The sequence below is a fragment of the Eretmochelys imbricata genome, chromosome 7, assembly GCF_965152235.1.
Source record: "Eretmochelys imbricata isolate rEreImb1 chromosome 7, rEreImb1.hap1, whole genome shotgun sequence".
Taxonomy (NCBI): domain Eukaryota; kingdom Metazoa; phylum Chordata; order Testudines; family Cheloniidae; genus Eretmochelys; species Eretmochelys imbricata.
The window spans coordinates 102,355,091-102,378,350 of record NC_135578.1 but is presented as its reverse complement, the minus strand read 5'-3'; the positions used below and the strand labels follow the sequence as shown (position 1 = coordinate 102,378,350).

At 43.9% G+C, this 23,260-nt stretch overlaps 1 protein-coding gene across 1 annotated transcript in view; it reads left to right on the top strand.

The window, feature by feature from the left end:
- Positions 1-23,260, top strand: part of DOCK1 (dedicator of cytokinesis 1) — a 549,703-nt gene that overhangs the window by 392,015 nt on the left and 134,428 nt on the right. The window contains exons 30-31 of the mRNA XM_077822901.1: positions 3,360-3,438; positions 14,372-14,472. Coding sequence (XP_077679027.1) covers positions 3,360-3,438; positions 14,372-14,472 — 180 coding nt within the window. The remainder of the gene's footprint in view (positions 1-3,359; positions 3,439-14,371; positions 14,473-23,260) is intronic.

The following is a 23,260-nucleotide window of genomic DNA, read 5'->3' as shown; positions in this document are numbered from 1 at the left end:
TCCCTTTATTAGCGTCCCATCACCTACCACCACAAGTTTACACTGCTATACTACCTTGCCACTTCACCCCACACACACGTAGACCTGCTTCCATCCTGGACCGTTCTCTCTGACCAGGCCACCTGGTGAACTCCCCCTTTGTGTCCTCACTTCACTCACTTCTTCTGGCCTGTTTCTATGATGATCCTCCCTGATCCTCTGTGCCGTGCCACCATCCTTTTCTTCTAGTCCCTCTTGAAACACACTTCTTCCAGGACAGCTTTACTCTATGTGATGGAACTACCAGGAGTGTGCCCCATTCCACCGATGAGTCACACTAATTTGTGTTGTTCCCCTCTTTGTCTGCACGTTGTAATGTGCCCAGAAGGACCTAGCCTTATTTTTCTGTCTAAAATGCCTAATGCATTTTGAGCTCTATACAAATCAGAAATAAGAAGTTAAGAGCAAAGCTTGAACTCCTGGTTATCACAAGGATGTCTTTAACTTTAGAGAGCAGAATTTCGGGCCTTTGTTGTTTTTGTAACATTATCGTTAGAGACAAGCCTGAATAAAGAATCCAGATCCACATACTCCATGTTCAGCTCATGCAAGTGATCTTGTTTCTATAAAGGAGTGAATTAAATACCAAGGTACGAACTCAACCCCACTGCATCCTTCCACTCAACACAGCATTAATCACAATCCAGATCTGAATTGTGGAGCTTGGACTCAAGTAACTGATGGTCACGTAACTCACTCTGATAATGTCCAGACCATTGATTTGTGTAGCAAAGGTGTTTTAACATTTCTTTGCAACCTCATACAGAGCTCTACAAAAGCTTTACCTCTAAAGTGTTTCCTTTCATTTTTTTTTTTCTGGTTTCACATCTGTTGGAAACTAAAGTATGAATTATAACTTATAATAAAAATAGTTTTACCAAAAAGGCTGTGTCTATACATGTTGCACCTTCCAAACAGAGAAAGCTTTTTTTTCTAGTAGGATTACTGATTAACGTTAAATAGTTGGACACCATAAGTGAATATTTACTCTGGTATGAATGAACTATAGGAAGTAATTTGTGTGTATTGTGCTTTGCAAACAGACCTGTTTGCTACATAGATTATGCTGTTCTTTTGAGCCCTGATTCTGCAAGTTATGTTGAACTCAGTGAGGCTCTGCATGAGTATATGGGTTCATTTGCACATTGTAACTTGTAGGATCAGGGACTTGATCTTTCTCATCACCTAATTCATTTGGTAGTTTACTCATAAATATATATTTTATAGACAATATTTGTTATCCTTTCAGCTCCAATACACAAACAATAATACAAAATGCACAACTTTCTAATGTAAAGTTTATATACAGTCAAGTGTGTATGTGTGTGTGTATGTGTGTATATATATATTTTATATATATATAAAACTGGTTGCTTTTCAATAGTCAATTTGTTCATTATTGTTATGTATTAGAATCAGCATAGAGTAAAATATGAACCTTAAATTTTTAAGAAAATATTTGTCTGTAAAATCCTGAAATTCTTCCAAAGCTTAATTAGATGGATCACATTGAATCTATTATGGCAATATCTTGAGGCAACATAATTCAATTATTTGGAAAGGTAATCAGTCTTTGCATATATCAAAGCAGAGTAATTGAATCACTGTAAGATCTAAATATATATTATGTGTCTCTGGTTTTCTTTTCAGTGTATACTAAATTCATCCCACTTGTAAAATCCATTAAATAAATTGATCCCAAAATGTATATGCTGACAAACATAGCTAATGCAAACATACGTGTTTGTGCAAACCCTCCAGTGCATATGTACGTGGAAGGGATGCACATACATATATTTGTGTGTTTTTTGAGAAGTGCTAGGGTCGTACTGAAAAATGTGTACATATAAAAAGGGGAGAAGAAGAGTTTAGTGTAAGACCAAAGAAAAATAACCTTAAAGTAATTTTGTACTTTATTCTACTATTAAAGATTATTAGGGAAATGCAATATCACTCTAGTTTTTAGGCATAATTGACTCCATAATAAGATTCCCTCCCATGCACCGTCATACATTTTCTTTAATTTCTAAGTGACAGTGTTACGGTAGGTATCTGGTCTGTCTATCAGGTATAGGTATTTGTACCATGCTCATCACAATGGTATCAGAATGTCTTAAGAAATTACGTAAATGCAAGGAGGTAGTCTATATATAGAAACTCCTTTCCTATCTTGCTGTGTACGTGCAAATAGGGGATTGTTTCACTTGATTGTGAGAGAGATGTGGCAAAGACAGGAGGTCTTTCATTTAGTTCAAATGTGGATAAAACTCTTAATTCCTGTGAAAGAGATTTCCAGCTGCCAATACATCATGTGTCCCTAGCTTTAGTTTCTTAAATTTTCTGTTGCTTGCTGTTGAAATATAGAAAAAGTAAATAAGTTTATTATCTGTATCCTAATGTGGATTCTCCTTTACAGATTGCTATTGTGCAAAAAGAGAGAGGCCATTAGAAAAAGGCATTGTGACTGGTCTTTATTATTGCACATGCCTTGAAAAATAATTAAATCTACAGTATCTACAGTCTGCACAAAGGACATGTTCCTTTACCCAGGGTTTAGCTTGACAGTCTAATAGCATCTATTAAGCAATTTACAGCTGGAATATAATGCTTGTCTCAAAAGTAGAAACCAGGAGGCTAAAGAATAATATGTGTTATTCTTTGACACCATGACACCAAGTAGAGACCTCCTTATCCTCATTAAACACTTCTTATTTTTAAAGCTTCTCAAAACAACACCTAATACTATTTGAGAAGTTTCTTGTTTAGAAAAGTAGTAAATTGCTACAGGTCCTAATTTATCATTTTAAAGCAGAGCATTCGACTAGAAAACTTCAAAACATTTTTCTCAGGCACCACATGCGTACTTTGGGCCACTGGACCAAAAGTAAGATGGTGAATGGTTGATAATTAGTTCAAAAATGTGTCTTGCCTGAACTAATAGTTAAGATACGGTTTAATGCTAAATATATAACATTAAGACACTGGGACTTTATAAAGTAATTAATTTGCACTTTTTGTTAATGAAATGAATTTTTAATGTTCACTTGATTATCTTGTGGTATTTTAGAGAGAAGTGATTTTATCCAAAACATTGCTTCTGTTTCTTTTATTCTGCATCTGCTAATTTACATGATTAATTTTGAGAACATCTGCATATAATTCTGTATGCTTAACAGTAGTGAGATCACACTGCTTTTCAAATAACCGCTACAGCTTTCACTTTCCAGATAGTCTCAGATTTGTATCTAATTGCGATGCCAAACTTACAAAGGTGCCAAAGTATAAGTGTGTAATTATGTAATTTTCTCTTGATCTTTCAGAGTCTTCCTGCGAGCAATTAATCAGTATGCAGATATGCTAAACAAAAAATTTCTTGACCAAGCCAACTTTGAGTTACAGGTAAGAGAAGATATAAACAGTATATTTGGTACTAATGTTAATGTTTTAATAAATTTCAGGTACAAACCAATAGTTTTGATATATTTATTTGTTGTTATGCATCTCTTCCTTGGAGTGCGAATGCTGAATTTATACAATGTGTTCTGTGACATGCTAAACTAAACATATAACCCAAACACCTCTGTACTTTGAGGAAACTGGCATCCAGATCCAAATGTCATGGCCTGTCCCCCCTCTCTCAGGAGCCAAGTTGAACCAAAAACCTGGATTTGAATAGCAATGATTTTTGAGATTAAGAGCCAGATTAAGGCGTTCCAGGGCTCTAAGAGCGGGAACAAGGGAGGTAGGTTCCCTCTCCCCTTAGAAGAAGCAAGGGTGGCAGCAGATTCCTCTCACCCCCGGAGAAGGAGGGGTGGCAGCACAGAGGGCTTCTTGCTACTTACCCCAGCAGCTGAGGTGTATCTGCTTGGGCAGCTGGGCCAAGCCATAGCACTCCCTTTCCTCCTGCCATGTACAGCATTCTCTGCTTGTGTTGTGTTGGTGGGGTACCCCAGAACAGTCAGTCTTGGAGTTAACACTCCATTAAAGTGCATGGAGTGGGTCCCTGTTTTAGAGCCACTGTTTCAGGCTGTCTGCAGACTCAGATAGACACATCTGCACTAGTCACACAAATTTCAAGCTTTTCTTCCCAATCATGAGGACAACAAACTTACTTGCAAAAATAAAAGATGTGATTTTGATCTAATCACATGATTCCAGGAGTTGGGGAATTAGGCACAAACCTATAATGCCTATACCATAACCACCGGTCCTGTTTGAGAATGTTTAAACATCCAGATGCAACTCAGGCCCATCTGAAATCTAAACTACAACAGGATCCCATTAAATTTAAAAATAATTCAGTTTTTGAAACGATTATACAAAATTTTAATGAGTCAAACTGTCAGGTCAGTGTGAGAAGCACAGGACAGGGGCACAAAAACTGGGGATGTAGTTTCATTCCTTAATTAAGGATGGAAGCATTGTAGGCTATATTCTCATTTAGAGGTGTCCTGTTGGGTCTCCAAAATGTCATCTGAGGGCTGCAAACTTTCAGATTTAGGTGGCTTTCTGACTTCGGCACTAGGCTGCATCTTCCTTTCCATTTAGATGTGTATTTGTGGAAACAATGACTGATTTAGAAATGGGATCATACATCATTCATAGATTCGTTGACTAAGGCCAGAAGGGATTATTGTGATCATCTAGTCCAGGGGTGGGCAAACTATGGCCCGTAGGCCGAATCTGGCTTGTGGAATTGCCACCCCTGTGGCTCCGTGGGCCCCACTCCACTCCGGGAAGCAGCCGGCACCACATCCCTGCAGCCTCTGGGGGAGGGTGGGCAGAGGGCTGAGCGCGCTGCTCTTGCCTCTGGGTACCTCCCCCGAAGCACCCATTGGCCGGGAACAGGGAACCATGGCCAATGGGAGCTTTAGGGGAGGTACCCACAGGCGACAGCAGCCCGCAGAGCTCTCTGCTCCCCCTCCCCCCGGGGCTGCAGGGACGTGGTGCCGGACGCTTCCCAGAGCAGCACAGGGCCAGGGCAGGCAGGCAGGGAGCCTGCCCTGGCCCCAGTGTGCACCGCTGCCGCCCTGGAGTCACTCCAAGTAAGCGGCACCAGGCCAGAGCCCGCACCACAAACCCCTCCTGCACCCCAACTCCCTGCCCTGAGCCCCCTGCCGTACCCAGCATCCCTCCTGCACCCCAACCCCCTTCCCTGAGCCCCCTCATGTACCCGCACCCTTTCTCTGTTCCAACCCCTTGCCCTGAGCCCCTTCCTGCACACCGCACTCCCTCCTGCACCCCAACCCACTACCCCAGACCTACATTCATGGCCCTGCATGCAATTTCCCCACCCAGATGTGGCCCTCGGGCCAAAAAGTTTGCCCACCCCGATCAAGTCCGACCTCCTGTACAACACAGGCCATATGACTTAATTGAATTACTTTGTGTTTGAACTGGAACATATGTGTTTAGAAAAACATCTCATCGTGATTTAAAAATTGCAAGTGATGGAAAATCCACCACAGTTCTTGGTAAGTCATTCCAATGGTTAATTACCCTCACTTAAAAAATTGCTCTTTATTTCCAATCTGGATTTGTCTAGCTTCAACTTCCTGCAAGTAGATCCTGTACTTTTGTCGGCTAGACTGAAGAGTCCATTATCAAATTATTGTTTCCCATGAAGGTACAGTACTTATAAGATGTGTCTGTCACAACTTAACCTTCTCTTTGTTAAAATAAACAGACTCAAAAGATCTCAATCATTAAAATACATGATTTCCAATCCTTTAATTGTTCTCATGGTTCTTCTTTGAACCGTTTCCAATTTATCAACATCCTTCTTGAATCGTGGACACCAGAACGGGACACAGTATTCCATTAGTGGTTGCCTCAGTGCCAAATATGATAGGTAATATATATCCTTTCAACTCCTAATTTATATTACCTATTCATATAATCCAAGGATTGCATTAGCCCTTTTTGGCCATCGTGTTGCACTGTGAGCTCATGTTCAACTGATTATGTACCATGACCCCCAAATCTGTTTGAGTCACTGCTTCCCAGGATTGAGTCCCCCAAACTGCAAGGATGGCCTGCCTTCTTGATCCTAGATTTATGACTTTACATTTCACCATGTTAAAACATACTTTGTTTGCTTGAGCCTAGCTTACTCAGTGATCCAGATCATTCTTTGTCAGTGACATGTCCTCTTCATTGTTTAGTATCTCCCTCTCCCCGATATTTGTGTCATCTGCAGACTTTGTCAGTGATGATTATGTGTTTTCTTTCAGGCCATTGATAAAAATGTGAAATAGCGTAGGGTGAAGGACTGATCCCTGTTGGACCTCACTAGAAATATAGCCACTTGAGGATGATTCTCCATTTATAATTACATTTTGAGACATATAATTTAACCAGTTTTGAATCCATGTAATATGTGCTGCATTGATTTTGTATCATGTAGTTTATTAATCAAGAAGTCATGTAGTTCTATTCAGTTTCTGTATTTCTTTCATCTTTTCTTTTCCAAGATGTTTTACTTTCTGATTCTTTCTGTTTTGCCCCCAGCTTATTTCCTCCTCTTCAGTCTATCTTGTTCTTCCCTAAGGTTGTCTGAGTATCTCTTTCTCATATACATACAATACATACACACACACAAACACACATGCTCACCTTTGATATTTCTTTATAATCCTTTTTATTAATTCATTAGTTTTCTTCTATTTTTGAATTGTAAATTCTTTTCTTGTCTTGTTAACTCTGTTCTGCCAAATCCCTTCTCAGTGGTCTACTCTTCCCCACAACAAGAATGGCTCAAATGCTGAAATTGTCTTTTTTCTTCTCAAAGTGAAGGGCCCCAGAACACTTCCCCATATCTTATTCCTCAAAATCATCACAAAGCCTTAAAGGCCTGAGTATTTCCCACTCCCTTTCTTATTAGCACTAGTTGTATTGAACTCTCTTGTGTCAGTACTTCCAGGTGGTCCTAGTCAGTTTCACTCTGCTGCCTTTCTCCTTCCCTGGAAAACTGCTGTGTGAGCACATGAAGCAGTGCAACTGACAGACTGCTTCTTGTTTCCAGTAACAGGAAAAATCCTGTTCAGTGTTGGAAATGTCATGGCCTGCCATTTTTGACACTAATTTTCATTTAGTTAATTTTGGTAGGTTTAGTTGCAAGGAGCTAAGTCACAAATGGCATTTCAGCAGATGAAAGGTGAAAGGAGGAGACTAACATGTCCGTAGTGGAAATCATACTTTTATTCTGATTTATCACATTATATTCTTAGGCCATTGTCATAATGTATGCAAAGAAAAATTCCCTCTTCTCCACCCTAGCGTCTACGAAGTCTCAGTCAGTGGAACAGTTCTGGGTGGTAAACAGCAAGGTAAAACTCGGTTGTCTGCACTAGAATTCAGAGTTAAGTGTTTCTTGCTCTGAGCAGTTTTCTACCTAATTTGTGGCTAATGCTCATATATGGGCCAAATTTGCTGCTTCTGCAGTTGGCAGTTCAACATGTGTGAGGTGTGAGAGAATGCACAACTGCAACATAGAGTTTCAGTCAACCTGACCTACTGAATTTCCAGAGCTATTTAAAGAACTTCAAGTGAAATCTACTCATTGGAGCCATGCACCTTTCAGGTATTAAAAACAGCGGATCTGTTATTAGAGAAAGGAGGTCAACAAATTCTGAGGGCAAGATTCCAGTATATCTCAAAGAAGTGATTATTGGGGTCATCAAGCCATGTCTTGATACTGATAATCATCCTCATTACAGCCCTGCTCTCACGTTCCTTTTTGATGGAAAGTTAGGCCTTGCCTAGATGAGAAAGTTGCGCCTATTTAACTTAAAGTATAATTTAAACCAATTTCGTTAAACTGGTGTAAAGGGCTGTGTGAATGCCCCTATTTTGGTTTAAATCAACCTCATTTCAGTTCATTTAAAATTTTATAGGAATCTGTTTAAGATAAACCATTCAGAATACAATCAATGTGTCCACGCACTGTTTTGTCCCAGTTTAATTAAATTAGTAAAAATCACACGAGGTTAAATCAGTGCAACTTTCTCATGTAAACAAGCTGTTGTTCAGAATGTTGTGGTGCAGTAGCTCTGGTATTATCTGGTGATCTCAGATTTCCTGGACATATTTCAATTTGATGTATGACATGACTGTAACGCCTAGACAGTCCTGGTCTGGTTGGTAAATGATCTCTGGGTAAAGAACAATAGAAAAATGTCCTTGCTGATTATTTTAAATCTCTCATCTGCCTATGACTGTTCTCCACAAGGAATTGTTTTAGTTGTGAGCCCGTGTAGGTATAGATGGGAGTGGCACATTGGGTGTCTCTGTTAGTTTCTCTGAGGTGATCCAACTCTTCTCCAAGAATTCTTTGAGGAATACTGCAGGATTCTGTTCATTCATCCCTCCTGCTACTGTGAAGTTACTAAGAGAGATGGTGAGGTGGTTTGGTTTACTCTACCATCAATATGCTGAAGATACTCAACTCTAAGTTACCTTTTCATCAGACTCGGGCAGTGCAGTCTCTCAATTTTACTAAAAGGAAAAGGAGTACTTGTGGCACCTTAGAGACTAACCAATTTATTTGAGCATAAGCTTTTGTGAGCTACAGCTCACTTCATCGGATGCATACTGTGGAAAATACAGAAGATGTTTTTATACACACAAACCATGAAAAAATGGGTGATTATCACTACAAAAGGTTTTCTCTCCCCCCACCCCACTCTCCTGTTGGTAATAGCTTATGTAAAGTGATCACTCTCCTTACAATGTGTATGATAATCAAGGTGGGCCATTTCCAGCACATATCCAGGTTTTCTCTCCCCCCCTCCCCCCCAGCACAAACCCACTCTCCTGTTGGTAATAGCTAAACTACTACATGCCACAAGGGGCCACAGCAATGGTTCCCTCAACCCACCCAGCAATATTGTTAACCTATCCAACTATACTCTTAGCCCAGCAGAAGCAGCTGTCCTCTCCTTCTGCCCCTCCACCCCCACGAACATGGTACAGTTCTGTGGTGACCTAGAATCCTATTTTCGACGTCTCCGACTCAAGGAATATTTCCAACACACCTCTGAACAACATACTAATCCACAGAGACCTCCCTACCAACACTACAAAAAGAAGGATTCTAGGTGGACTCCTCCTGAAGGTCAAGACAGCAGACTGGACTTCTACATAGAGTGCTTCCGCCGATGTGCATGGGCTAAAATTGTGGAGAAGCAGCATCACTTGCCCCACAACCTTAGCCGTGCAGAACACAATGCCATCCACAGCCTCAGAAACAACTCTGACATCATAATCAAAAAGGCTGACAAAGGAGGTGCTGTTGTCATCATGAATAGGTCGGAATATGAACAAGAGGCTTCTCGGCAGCTCTCCAACACCACTTTCTACAAGCCATTACCCTCTGATCCCACTGAGAGTTACCAAAAGAAACTACAGCATTTGCTCAAGAAACTCCCTGAAAAAGCACAAGATCAAATCCGCACAGACACACCCCTGGACCTCGACCTGGGATATTCTATCTACTACCCAAGATGCATAAACCTGGAAATCCTGGGCGCCCCATCACCTCAGGCATTGGCACCCTGACAGCGGGATTGTCTGGCTATGTAGACTCCCTCCTCAGGCCCTACGCTACCAGCACTCCCAGCTACCTTCGAGACACCACTGACTTCCTGAGGAAACTACAATCCATCGGTGATCTTCCTGATAACACCATCCTGGCCACCATGGTGTAGAAGCCCTCTACACCAACATTCCACTCAAAGATGGACTACAAGCCGTCAACAACACTATCCCCGATAATGTCATGGCTAACCTGGTGGCTGAACTTTGTGACTTTGTCCTTACCCATAACTATTTTACATTTTGGGACAATGTAGACCTTCAAATCAGCGGCACTGCTATGGGTACCCGCATGGCCCCACATTTTTATGGCTGACTTAGAACAACGCTTCCTCAGCTCTCGTCCCCTAACGCCCCTATTCTGCTTGCATTATATTGATGACATCTTCATCATCTGGACCCATGGAAAAGAAGCCCTTGAGGAATTCCACCATGATTTTGACAATTTCCATCCCACCATCAACCTCAGCCTGGTCCAGTCCACACAAGAGATCCACTTCCTGGACACTACAGTGCTAATAAACGATGGTCACATAAACACCACCCTATACCGGAAACCTACTGACCACTATTCCTACCTATATGCCTCCAGCTTTCACCCTGACCACACCACACGATCCATTGTCTACAGCCAAGCTCTGTGATACAACCGCAGTTGCTCCAACCCCTCAGACAGAGACAAACACCTAGAAGATCTCTATCAAGCATTCTTACAACTACAATACCCACCTGCAGAAGTGAAGAAACAGATTGATAGAGCCAGAAGAGTTCCCCAGAAGTCACCTACTACAGGACAGGCCTAACTAAGATAATAACAGAACGCCACTAGCCATCACCTTCAGTCCCCAACTAAAACCCATCCAACGCATTATCAAGGATCTACAACCTATCCTGAAGGATGACCCAACACTCTCATAAATCTTGGGAGACAGGCTAGTCCTTGCCTACAGACAGCCCCCCAACCTGAAGCAAATACTCACCAGCAACCACATACCACACAACAGAACCACTAACCCAGGAACCTATCCTTGCAACAAAGCCCGTTGCCAACTGTGCCCACATATCTATTCAGGAGACACCATCACAGGGCCTAATAACATCAGCCTCACTATCAGAGGCTCGTTCACCTGCACATCTACCAATGTGATATATGCCATCATGTGCCAGCAATGCCCCTCTGCCATGTACATTGGTCAAACTGGACAGTCTCTACGTAAACGAATAAATGGACACAAATCAGATGTCAAGAATTATAACATTCATAAACCACTTCAATCTCTCTGGTCACGCGATTACAGACATGAAAGTTGCGATATTACAACAGAAAAACTTCAATAACAGACTCCCAGCGAGAGACTGCTGAATTGGAATTCATTTGCAAATTGGATACAATTAACTTAGGCTTGAATAGAGACTGGGAGTGGCTAAGTCATTATGCAAGGTAACCTATTTCCCCTTGTTTTTTCCTACCCCCGCCTCCCCAGATGTTCTTGTTAAACCCTGGATTTGTGCTGGAAATGGCCCACCTTGATTATCATACACACTGTAAGGAGAGTGATCACTTTACATAAGCTATTACCAACAGGAGAGTGGACTTGTGTGTGGGGGGGGGAGCGGAACCTGGATTTGTGCTGGAAATGACCCACCTTGATTATCATATACATTGTAAGAAGAGTGATCACTTTACATAAGCTATTACCAGCAGGAGAGTGGGGTGGGGGGAGAGAAAACCTTTTGTAGTGATAATCACCCATTTTTTCATGGTTTGTGTGTATAAAAACATCTTCTGTATTTTCCACAGTATGCATCCAATGAAGTGAGCTGTAGCTCACGAAAGCTTATGCTCAAATAAATTGGTTAGTCTCTAAGGTGCCACAAGTACTCCTTTTCTTTTTGCGAATACAGACTAACACGGCTGGTTACTCTGAAACCTGTCAATTTTACTAATGTCTGCCTGAGTGTGAGGTTTGGATGAAGACACACGGGGAAGTTAGTGCTCAGTAAGCTAAGGTGTGAATTTAAAGTGCACAAGCTAGTCAGCAATAAATCCCTATGTGGACACTCTTACTGTGCACAAAGGGTGCCCTGAGGTGGTTTAGCTTAGTACATTTCCAAAGTGTATTAAGCTAATGCGCACAAAGGAACTTTTAGTGCACAATAGAAGTGTCCACACAGAGAGTTTGTGCGGAGTAACTAGTGCTCTCTTAATTCAGTATCAGTATAACTATTAATATCAACATAATTCAGTATCAATATAACTATTGATCTGTAGAACTCTGCACTGATTTGGGACCTGACTGCTGAAAAGACTGCGTCTCTGCTTTTGTTCTGTCTTGACAATTGAGATCAGCTAACACTGCCAGATTTAAATATTTGAAGATCCATTGCAGGGTTTCTCAGTGTGGAACCGTCATTTCCACTGTTCAGTCAGCCTGAATAATATGGTGGGCCAGATTCTCTTTACAGCAATAGTGCAAAAGGGCCATAATCTGGTTACCAATGTGCAGCTGTCTGCTGTCAGAGAACTCCCTGCTGGCACAGACATGCCACAGCTGGGTGCTCCACCCGTAGCACTCCTCCCTTCCTGGTCTGGGGAGGGCAGGTAGAGGATGTCACAGAGCAGAGTTCATCTATGCCTATCCTCCACTAGCACAGGACCCATTAAAAACCCTATGCCAGTGGCATCACTTAGAGCACCTTGGGAGCTGCTGAATGTCGTGTTGAATCTGGGGCTAGCCCAGAGAACTGGTGAGCCATAACCAGACTCCTTCCCTCCTCTCCCTTGCTCTGAATGTTGCTCTGGTTTAGGAGATAGTATAAGAGATACCAGACTAAACTAATTTATTTTGTTTGTGTCACCCAGAGATTTCTTTATAGTAGTAGACTTTTAAAAATCGATTAAATATTTTAATAGAGTATTGAAAAAATTATATTTCCAATAAGTAAGCTGTACGTTATGTCTGCCACTGCAAAAATAAATACATTGATCTTGCACAACCTTTACAGCACTGGGAGACCTGTTGGCAACTTCTCGAGAGCTTGAGGGCCGTACCTAATTTGCATATAAATTTAGTTTTTAATCAGATAAATGGACACACTTTCTTTATTTATTTATAGAGCCCTGTAAGTATGCAGAGTGCTTCAGAAAATACATAGGAAAATGCTTTGAGGTCTGAGTGGATAGTGTGTCAATAGGAGCGAACACTGGCAATGGTTCTCTGAAACCAAATTCTGAGGCAGCCACGCACAGTGGAATGCGGGCTGGAGACTGTTAACAAATCACAGTACTGTAATAATGTTGAGATTTATTATAGGAAACTTCCTTTGATAGTTACTAGTGGAGTTCCTCAAGGATCGGTCTTGAGACTGATTTTATTTCATACTTTCATTAATGACCTTGGCACAAAAAGGAGGAGTGTGCTAATGAAACTTGCTGATGACATGAAGTGGGAAGGCATAATCAATACAGGGAAGGATTGGAATATTACACAGGAAGAACTGCCTGACTTAGAGGATTGGAGTAATAGAAATGGGATGAAATTTAATAGTACAAAATGCAAGTTTGTGCATTTAGGGACTGATAACAAGAAATTCTATTATAAGCTGGAGGCTCATCAGTTAGAAACAACAGAGGAGGAGAAGAACCTGGGTGTATTAGTCGATCATCAGATAACTATGAGCCACCAATGTGATGTAGCCATGGAACAGGCAAATGTGATCATAGGATGTATGAGGTAGGGTTTTTCCAGTAGAGATAGGGGAGTGTTAATGCCATTATACAAGGTATTGATAAGATCTCATTTGGAATACTGTGTACTGTTCTGGTCACCCAAGTTCAAGAAAGGTGACTTCAAAGTGGAACAGTGGCATAGAAGGATGAACTATAAGGGCTATTAGGTTCTCCATTCATCTGTTCATCCTATTTTAGGACAGGAGCTAAAAGAGCTTGGCTTGTTTAGACTAGCAAAATTAAGGTTGAGAGGGGATATGATTGCTCTTTATAAGTTCGTCAGGGCAGCGGGGGGGCACCCCAGAGAGAGAAAAGAATTATTTAAAATTAAGGAAAATCTTAGCACAGGAACAAATGGGTATAAACTGATCATGAATAAGTTTAAGCTGTAAATTAGAAGAAGCTTTCTAACCATTAGAGGAGTGAGGTTCTGGAACAGCTTTCCATGGGAGTGATCGGAGCAAACAACCTAATTAATTTTGAGATGGAGTTTGATACATTTATGAATGGGATGATAGGATGGGATTGCCTGTGATAGCAGGGGACCAGACTTGATGACCTAGGAGGTCCCTTCCAGACTTATGTTCCTGTAAGCATTTCTAAAGATAATTGCACAAGGAGTAGCCAGCCCTATCTGTCCTTCAGCTGGCTTTAATAAACATTCAGTAAACTTAAATCTCTCTCTCTCTCTCTCTCACACACACACAGTCTCATATATGCATGATATTATGGGTGTGTAAAATATATATAAAACATACACACTCGTATTCATATCTCATGTGTTTGAATAATCAAAGTGCCTTTGATTTTGTGTAAATGGACCATTGTGTTTCATTAAACATACGAACAGCATGGAGATGGACTAAGATCTCTTCAAGAAGACAATGTCTATTTTTTCTATTAATATTTATATGCATAAATTATGTATTTTAAGATGTTTTGTAGGTGTGCAGAAGAACACTTCAGCGATTTAATAGTATTTATTCTTGTCCTCTCTCTGATTTTCAGCTTTGGAACAACTATTTCCACCTGGCTGTTGCTTTTCTTACACAAGAATCTTTACAACTGGAGAATTTTTCAAGTGCCAAAAGAGCCAAAATACTTAACAAGTAAGTTCTATTCCCAATATAAAATCCTGGGTAAGAATTTAAGGGACTGTTAACATAATTTTACTTTGGTTCCTTAGATAAATTCATACAAATTTATATGTAATCATGATGTAATGAAAATGTTGGTTTTAAAACTATGAATCAAATATAGCATATATTCCTACCATGCTGCAGTCTGTTCATAGTCAAGACTTTCAGAAATATGAACAAATTCTAAAAGTAAGGGTTTTTTTTAAAGCCGCTGTAGGTTTGTGCTTATTCTAGTCTTATTTCACTTGTATTCTTTATTGCCTAATTCCTAAATGCCTTTTACAGTGAAATTTCATAACTACAGTCAGTGTCACTGTGATATCCCTGAAGAATGTTTTGTTGCATAGCTGCAGACTTGTATGGTTTCCTGGTCAAAAGGGATTACATTGCCTACCTCTGGACAGGGAATTTGAACTGTCTGGATTAAGTTCTAAATTTCACAGCAAATAAAACCTGTCAAAAGGAGAAGACACAAAGATTTGGGAACACAGAGGATTTGCCCACTGTATTACTGCCTTCATTTCTTTAAATTCAGGCATAGTGTGCCCTTTCTTCACTGAGCAAATAAGCTAGAGACAATAAAAATCAATGTAGTGGTTTTAAACAATGTATGTGGGCTCTTTCAAAATCCAAATATTTTTAATAAATTAGTGCAAAAAATCTGTATTTAAATTTCCAACCAAAACACTGCATTAATGGCACACGTGCTAGGAAGTTCAATTTTATGGTTCCCTCACCACGTGTGTATCAGCACCCCTGTGCTTATGTAGTCTTTTGTATCACTGTTAGTTTTGCCTGACAGTACAAAAGTGCAGTATGTCTGGGTTATGGTAAGAGGCAGCATAGCTCAGTGTAGTGCTGCTCAACCTATGGGGCATTTCTTTAACTGGTTCATGAAGAACCCCCTTGTGGGTTGGGCCGTCTAGGTGAGGGGAGGTAAAGTCCCAGCAAAACTCCAGTGAGAGTATTCAGTGAGAGACCTGGGAGGGGGAAGGAAGGAGCAATGTACACCAGATCCCCTATACTTTCTGCTACCTTTCCTCCTGTTCTACCCCAACCCAGCCAAACTAGAGGTCCTCCCTTTCCTAATTCTCTGTCCTCCTGCCCACACAGCACTCAGCTGAAGCAAGGAAACCTTTGTTGCTAGGACCTGTAGAGCCATCTTCACAGCCTTTGAAACCAACTCTGCCAGAGTTGAATGCTTTGCTGTTGAGAGACCCTCCTACCCTACAGTCCCCCTCTCGGCACCAGCTCTCACCCCACAAAATGTCCAAGAAATCATGTCATGGCCCAAATCTCAGAGCCCTTTTAGGCTACAACCAGATGGCAACCATAAGTGGTATGGGAGGCAACAGGTAAGATTCATCATTAGGATTAAATGTGATCACATTTTTAATGCTGAATCTTTATTTTAACCAAAGGAAAGATCAATTACTCCTCCATGGAATCTAAATCATAGAATCATAAAAGTGTAGGACTGGAAGGGTCCTCAGTAGGTCATCTAATCCAGTCCCTTGTACTCAAGGTAGGACTACATTGTAACTAGACCATGCCAGACAGGTATTTGTCTAACCTGTTCTTACAAGCCACCAATGACGGAGATTCTACAACCTCCCTAGGCAATTTGTTCCAGAACTTAACGACTCTGACAGGAAGTTTTTCCTAATGTCCAACCTAAACCTCCCTTGCCGCAATTTAAGCCCATTGCTTCTTGTCCTATCCTCAGAGTTTAAGGAGAACAATTTTTCATCCTCCTCCTTGTACCAATGTTTGATGTCCTTAAAAACTGTTATAATGTCCCCCCTCAGTCTTCTCCTCTCCAGATGAAACAGACCCAGTTTTTTCAATCTGTCTTCATAGGTCATGTTTTCTTGACCTTTAGTCATTTTTGTTGCTCCCCAATTTGTCCACATCTTTCCTGAAATGTGATGCCCAGAACTGGATACAGTGAAATGAGCTGGATACACTATTCCAAATGAGACCGTATCAGCAAGGAGCAGAGCAGAAGAATTACTTCTTGTGTCTTGCTTACAACGCTACTGCTGATATATCCCAGAATGATGTTTGCTTTTTTTTCAACAGTGTTGACTCATATTTAGCTTGTGATCTACTATGCCCCCCAGATCCCACAGTACTCCATCTGAGGCAGTCCTTTCCCATTTTGTATGTGTGCAACTGATTGTTCCTTCCTAAGTGGAGTACTTTATATGTCCTTATAGAATTTCATTCTGTTTACCTCAGACCATTTCTCCAATTTATCATCTTGAATTGCAATCCTATCCACCAAAGCACTTGCAACCCCTCCCAGCTTGGTATTGTCTGCAAACTTTATAAGTGTACTCTCTATGCCATTATCTGAACCATTGATGAAGATATTGATCAGAACTAGATGCAGGACCTATCCATGTGGGACCCCACTCAATATGCCTTACCAGCTCAACCAGTTATGAACTCACGTTATAGTAGCTTCATCTAGGCTATATTTCCCTAGTTTATTTATGAGAAGATCATCCAAAACAGTATCAAAAGTCTTACTGAAGTCAAGATATACCACATCTACCACTTCCCTCCCATCCAGAAGGCTTGTTGCCCTGTCAAAGAAAGCTGTTAGGTTGATTTGACATAATTTGTTGTTGACAAATCCATGTGACTGTTACTTATCACCGTATTATCTTCTAGGGGGTTGCAAATTGATTGTTTGATTATTTGCTCCATTTTCTTTCTGTGTACTGAAGTTAAGATGACTTGTCTGTAATTCCCTGGGTTGTCTTTATTCCCCTTTTTATGGACTGGCACTCTTATTTGCCCTCTTCCAGTCCTCTGAAATCTCTCCCAACTTCCATGAACTTTATAAGATAATCACCAATGGCTCAGATATCTCCTCAGTCAGCTCCTTGAGTATTTTAGGATGTATTTCATCAGGTCCTGCCAACTTGAAGACATCTAACTTGTCTAAGTAATTTTTTACTTGTTCTTTCCCTATTTTAGCCTCAGATCCTACCCCATTTACACTGACATTCACTATATTAGCTGTCTGATTGCTAATAACCTTTTTGGTGAAAACTGAAGTGAAAAAGGCATTTAGCACTTCTGCCATTTCCACATTTTCTGTTCTTGTCTTGTTACCCTTATGTCTCTAGCTAGTTTAATCTCATTTTGTGCCTTGGCCATTCTAATTTTGTCCCTACATGCTTGTCTTGCTTTTTATATTCATCCTTTGTAATTTGACCTAGTTTCTACTTTTTATAGGACACTTATTTGAGTTTCAGATCATTGAAGATCGCCTGATTAAGCCAGGGTGGTCTCGTCATACTTCTTATCTTTCCTACGCAGTGGAACAGTTTGCTCTTATACCCTTAATTATGTCTCTTTGAAAAACTGCCAACTCTCTCAAACTGTTTTTCCCCTTAGACTTGCTTCCCATGGGATCTTATCTACCAGCTCGCTACTAAAGTCTGCCCTCTTGAAATCCATTGTCTTTATACTGCTCTTTTTCCTCCTACCATTCCTTAGAATCATGAACTGTCATAAATATAAAGGGAAGGGTAAACGCCTTTAAAATCCCTCCTGGCCAGAGGAAAAATCCTTTCACCTGTAAAGGGTTAAGAAGCTAGGATAACCTTGCTGGCACCTGACCAAAATGACCAATGAGGAAACAAGATACTTTCAAAAGCTGGGAGAAGGAAGAAAAACAAAGGGTCTGTGTCTGTCTGTGTGATGCTTTTGCCGGGGACAGAACAGCAATGGAGTCTTAGAACTCAGTAAGTAATCTAGCTAGATATCCGCAAAAAGAAAAGGAGTACTTGTGGCACCTTAGAGACTAACCAATTTATTTGAGCATGAGCTTTCAGACGAAGTGAGTGGCAGTGGCAGTGAAAGTCCAAGGGCAAAGGGTAAAATAGTTTGTACCTTGGGGAAGTTTTAACCTAAGCTGGTAAAAGTAAGCTTAGGAGGTTTTCATGCAGGTCTCCACATCTGTACCCTAGAGTTCAGAGTGGGGAAGGAACCTTGACATGAACACTATCATTTCATGATCACTTTCACCCAAGCTGCCTGCCACCTTGAAATTCTCAACCAGTTCCTCCCTATTTGTCAAAATAAAATCTAGAACAACCTCTCCCCTAGTTAGTTTCTCCATCTTCTGAAATAAAAAGTTGTCTCAATGCATTCCAAGAACTTGTTGGTTAATCTGTGCCCTGTTGTATTATTTTCCCAACAAATGACTGGGTAGTTGAAGTCCCCCATCACCACCAAGACCTATGCTTTGGATAATTTTGTTAATTGTTTAAAAAAGAGCCTCATCAACCTCTTCTTCCTGGTTAGGTGATCCCTGCCATGACATCACTCTTGGTTTTTTATATTTACCGAGAGACTTTCAACAAGTCTCTTCCTGTTTCCATCTCAACTTCAATACAAGTGTATACATCTTTAATACACAAGGCAACACCTACTCCCTTTTTTCCCCTCAGACTGTTCTTCCTGAGCAAGATGTACCCTTCTACACCAGTATTCCATCCATATGCATTATCCCACCAAGTCTCTGTGATACCAACTATGTCATAGTTTTTCTTCGCGTGCTTGTTCACGTCCATTCCACATTAGGTGTGCATACATTGCGTGCACAAGCGTCGAAAACTTTTTCCCTTAGTGGCTCCCATCGGGCCGGGGGAGCCCCCCGAGTGGCGCCACTGCGCCGTGCATATATACCCCTGCCGCCCGACCCCCTCCAGTTCCTTCTTACCCTCCGTGACGGGGTTGGAACAACCTCTCTCTCTTGTATGAGAGCAGTCCCTTAGCCTTTCTCTTATAGATAGCTGTTATCAGTTAGTTAGCATACCTTTGTTGTGGACACTTAAGTGATTAGGTGCTTGGAGGCTTCCAGCACCCACCCCGGGCTCTGGGGCATGCCGCAGGCCCACAGGTTTAAGGCTTGTGCCACGTGCCTCAAGCATATGCCAGTTAGTGACCCCCACGGCTCGTGTCTACGTTGCCTGGGGGAAGAACATCAAACTGAGCGATGTAAGATTTGCAAGGCGTTCAAGCCAAGAACAAAGAAAGAAAGAGACTTTCGTTTAAAGCAGTTGTTGATGGAAGCCACATTGCAGCCACCAAGCCTGGAGCGCCCGACGCCTGCTCCGGCATCCTCGGTGTGTAGTGCCCCAGAGCCGTCGGGAGACCCGGCACCGGCTAAATACCAAAAGCTGTCCACCCCACAGTGCCAGACTAGGCCCCGGCACCGCTCGTCCTCCCCGGTGCGGCCCACGGCACAGCCAAAAGGAAGGTGCAGACATTCCCCACATAGGAGGCCGGCGCCTTCCAAAGCCCTGAGCACTGATAAGAGTGGGAAGGCCTCTGTACCGGCGCTGGCAATGGTGGCTTCGGCACCACAAGTCCCGCTGAGCCCAGGCTTAAGTGAGCTCAGTGCGGACGATGGGCTCGAGAACTTAATGGATCAGCCCTCCACGCCTGGCACCTTTGAGGCGGCAAAGGACCTCATTGAGCTGTCGGTGATGAGCCCCCTCCCATACAGGGAGAATCCTCCGGCACCCATGCCACGGGTGTTGTCGAGGGGTAAGCCGGCAATGATGTGCAGTTCGAGGACACCGTCCCGGCACTGCTCCCGGAGTTGGTCCCAGTCGAGCTCCAGCAAGTCTTTGGCCCTTTTGGACTCCTTGGGTCTATCAACAGCGCCAAGGGGCCCCGTCCAGGGTGAGCTACTCGGTGCCACGGTCCCGGTCCCTGCACCAACGCCCGACGGCGCCGGAAGCTACAGTATCCAGGCCTCCAGCATCCTCCCTGGGTAAACTGGAGAGACCAGCACTGAGTCTGGTGCCACCCCAATGTCTCCCGCCCTGGCCCGAGCCGAAGGCCCCTCCCGCGGGAGAAGGGGAGCAGGAGGACCAGCCAGAGGGGGTTGAGCAGCTGCTAACCTCTTCATCATCCCCGGATGAGGCAGTGGCGGGAACAGCAGTGTCCGGCCCTCCACCCATAGACTACAGAGCCCACCAGGAGCTACTGCGTAGGGTCGCCCAGAACTTGGGGCTGCAGGCCAAGGAGACAGTTGAGCAGGAGGACCTCATCGTGGACATTTTGAGCCCTGAAGGTCCATCTAGAATAGCGCTCCCGCTCATTAAGACCATCCAATCGAATTATAAGACTATATGGCAGACCCCGGCCTCCAGCGCTCCAACGGCCAAGGATGTGGAGCGCAAATACTTTGCCCCATCAAAGGGCTACGAATTCTTATTTTGCCACCCAAGTCCGGGCTCCCTGGTGGTCTCGGCGGTGAACTAAAGGGAACTCCATGGTCAACAGACCCCGGCACCTATGGCCAAGGAGGCAAAAGCGCCTGGACCTTTTTGGCAGAAAGGTGTACTTGTCAGGGGGCCTTCAGTTGAGGATTGCTAACCAGCAGGCCATTCTCAACAGGCATAATTTTAACTCCTGGGCAGCGGTGGGGAAGTTTAAGGACAGCCTCCCACAAGGTTCCCAACAGGAGTTTACGGCCCTGGTGGACAAGGGCAAGGCAGTGGCTAAGACCTCTCTCCAGGCCTTCCTAGATTCAGCAGACATGGCTGCCAGAACAATCGTGTCGGAGGTGGTCATGAGGCGCTCAGCATGGCTGCAGGAGTCAGGTCTGCCGCCTGAGGTCCAGAGTACACTTCTGGACCTCCCCTTTGAAAGGCCCGGGCTCTTTTCGGACCAGACAGACGCAAGGCTGCGTAACCTCAAGGACTTGAGGGCTACACTTAAGTCACTAGGTATGCACACCCCGGTGATGCAGAGGAAGCCCTTTAAGCCACAGCCTCTCCCTCAGCATCAGTACCAGCCTCGTCATAGGCATAAGCCTTACCATAGGCGAGGCAGGGATAACAGGCAACAACAATAATAACAATAATGTGCCGGTCCAGAACCAGGGTCAGCACAAATCCCAGCCGGGCTCTAAGCCAGGCTTTTGAAGGTGCACTCGAGAACAGTGTACCAGACCAGTCATTGGATCCATCCCCTTGTTCCCTAAACCGCCTGACCCGTTTCTCCCGTGCATGGTCCAGCATTACATCGGACCGTTGGGTCTTATGCACGGTATGGAACAGGTACTCGCTGCAATTCTCTTCCCTCCTTCCCTCCCACCCCCCTTCCCCGTCCCTCTTCAGGGACCCCTCTCATGAGCATCTCCTAGAGAAGGAGGTTCGCTCGCTGCTGGGGGGGGCAGTAGAGGTGGTGCCACGCGGCCTAAGGGGGATAGGTTTCTATTCCCGGTACTTCCTCATCCCCAAGGCAAAGGGGGCCTTCGTCCCATTTTAGACCTGCGAAAGCTCAACAAGTTCCTAGTCAAGGCCGGGTTCCACATGGTTCTCTCTGGGCACCATCATCCCTTCCCTGGATCCGGGAAGCTGGTACACTGCCCTTGACATGAAGGATGTGTACTTTCATATCGCCATCCAGCCAGCTCATTGGCAGTTCCTGAGCTTCACCGTGGACCAAGAGCATTACCAATTTGCGGTTCTCCCGTTCGGTCTAGCTGTGGCCCCGCGGGTGTTCACGAAATGTATGGTGGTGGTGGCGGCGGCTTTCTCACGGAGGCAGAAGTTTTGGGTTTACCCGTACCTTGACGTTTGGCTCCTGACGAGTCGATCCGAAGCGGAAGTGCGGGGCCATGTGGAGGTGGCCCTGAGATTGTTCCGTGAGCTGGGGCTCCTTGTCAATGTCTCCAACTCCACTCTCGTGCCCATGCAGAGAGTGGAATTCATAGGGGCGGTCCTGGTCTCGGCGCAGGCCGGGGTAAGCCTTCTAGTATCCCACTTCCGAGCTATCCAGCAAGCGGTGGCCTCACTGCACCAGTTTCCAACGACAACGGCCAGGTGCTGCCTGCGGCTGCTGGGCCACATGGCAGCATGCATGCACGTGGTCAGTCATGCCAGACTGAGACTCAGGACTCTGCAGGCGTGGCTTGCTCAGGTGTACTGCCCAGGCAGGGACCCCCTGGACTTGGTAGTGACAGCCCCAAGGGATGTGCTGGATTTCCTGCGGTGGTGGCAGTCCCAGCCTCTGGTTTGCGAAGGCATCCCCTTTGTCGCCCTATAGCCGGACCTGATGCTGGTGACGGACACGTCAGACCACGGAGGGGGGCTCACCTGGGGGACCTTAGGACTCAAGGCTTGTGGTCTGGAGCAGAGTGGTCACTCCATATCAATGTGAAGGAGCTCTGGGCTGTTCATCTAGCCTGCCAGACCTTTCACGCCACTCTGAGTGGTCACAGCGTGACAGTTCTGACAAACAGCACTACTGCCATGTTTTATATAAACAAGCAGGGCGGGGCCCGTTCCTCACCGCTGTGTCACAGGGCTCTCTTCCTCTGGGACTTTTGTATAGCCCATGCCATTCTCCTCGAGGCATTCTATCTCCCAGGGGTGCAAAACGAGCGGGCGGACTACCTCAGCAGGTTGTATCACATGCACGAGTGGATGCTCAGAGCGGATGTTGTGCTTTCGCTCTTCCACAGGTGGGGTTTCCCCAGGTAGACCTGTTTGCCACCAGGGACAACGCCCAGTGTCCGCGGTTCTGCTCAATCCAGGGCCACAGCCCAGGCTCAGTCGCAGACGCGTTTGCGATCCCGTGGGGAGATGGCTTGATGTATGCGTTTCCCCCGCTCCCCTTGGTACACAAGGTTCTGCTCAAGGTACGCAGGGACAGGGCAGCGGTGGTCCTCAACGCCCCGGCGTTGGCCCCACCAGTACTGGTACACAATGCTCCTAGA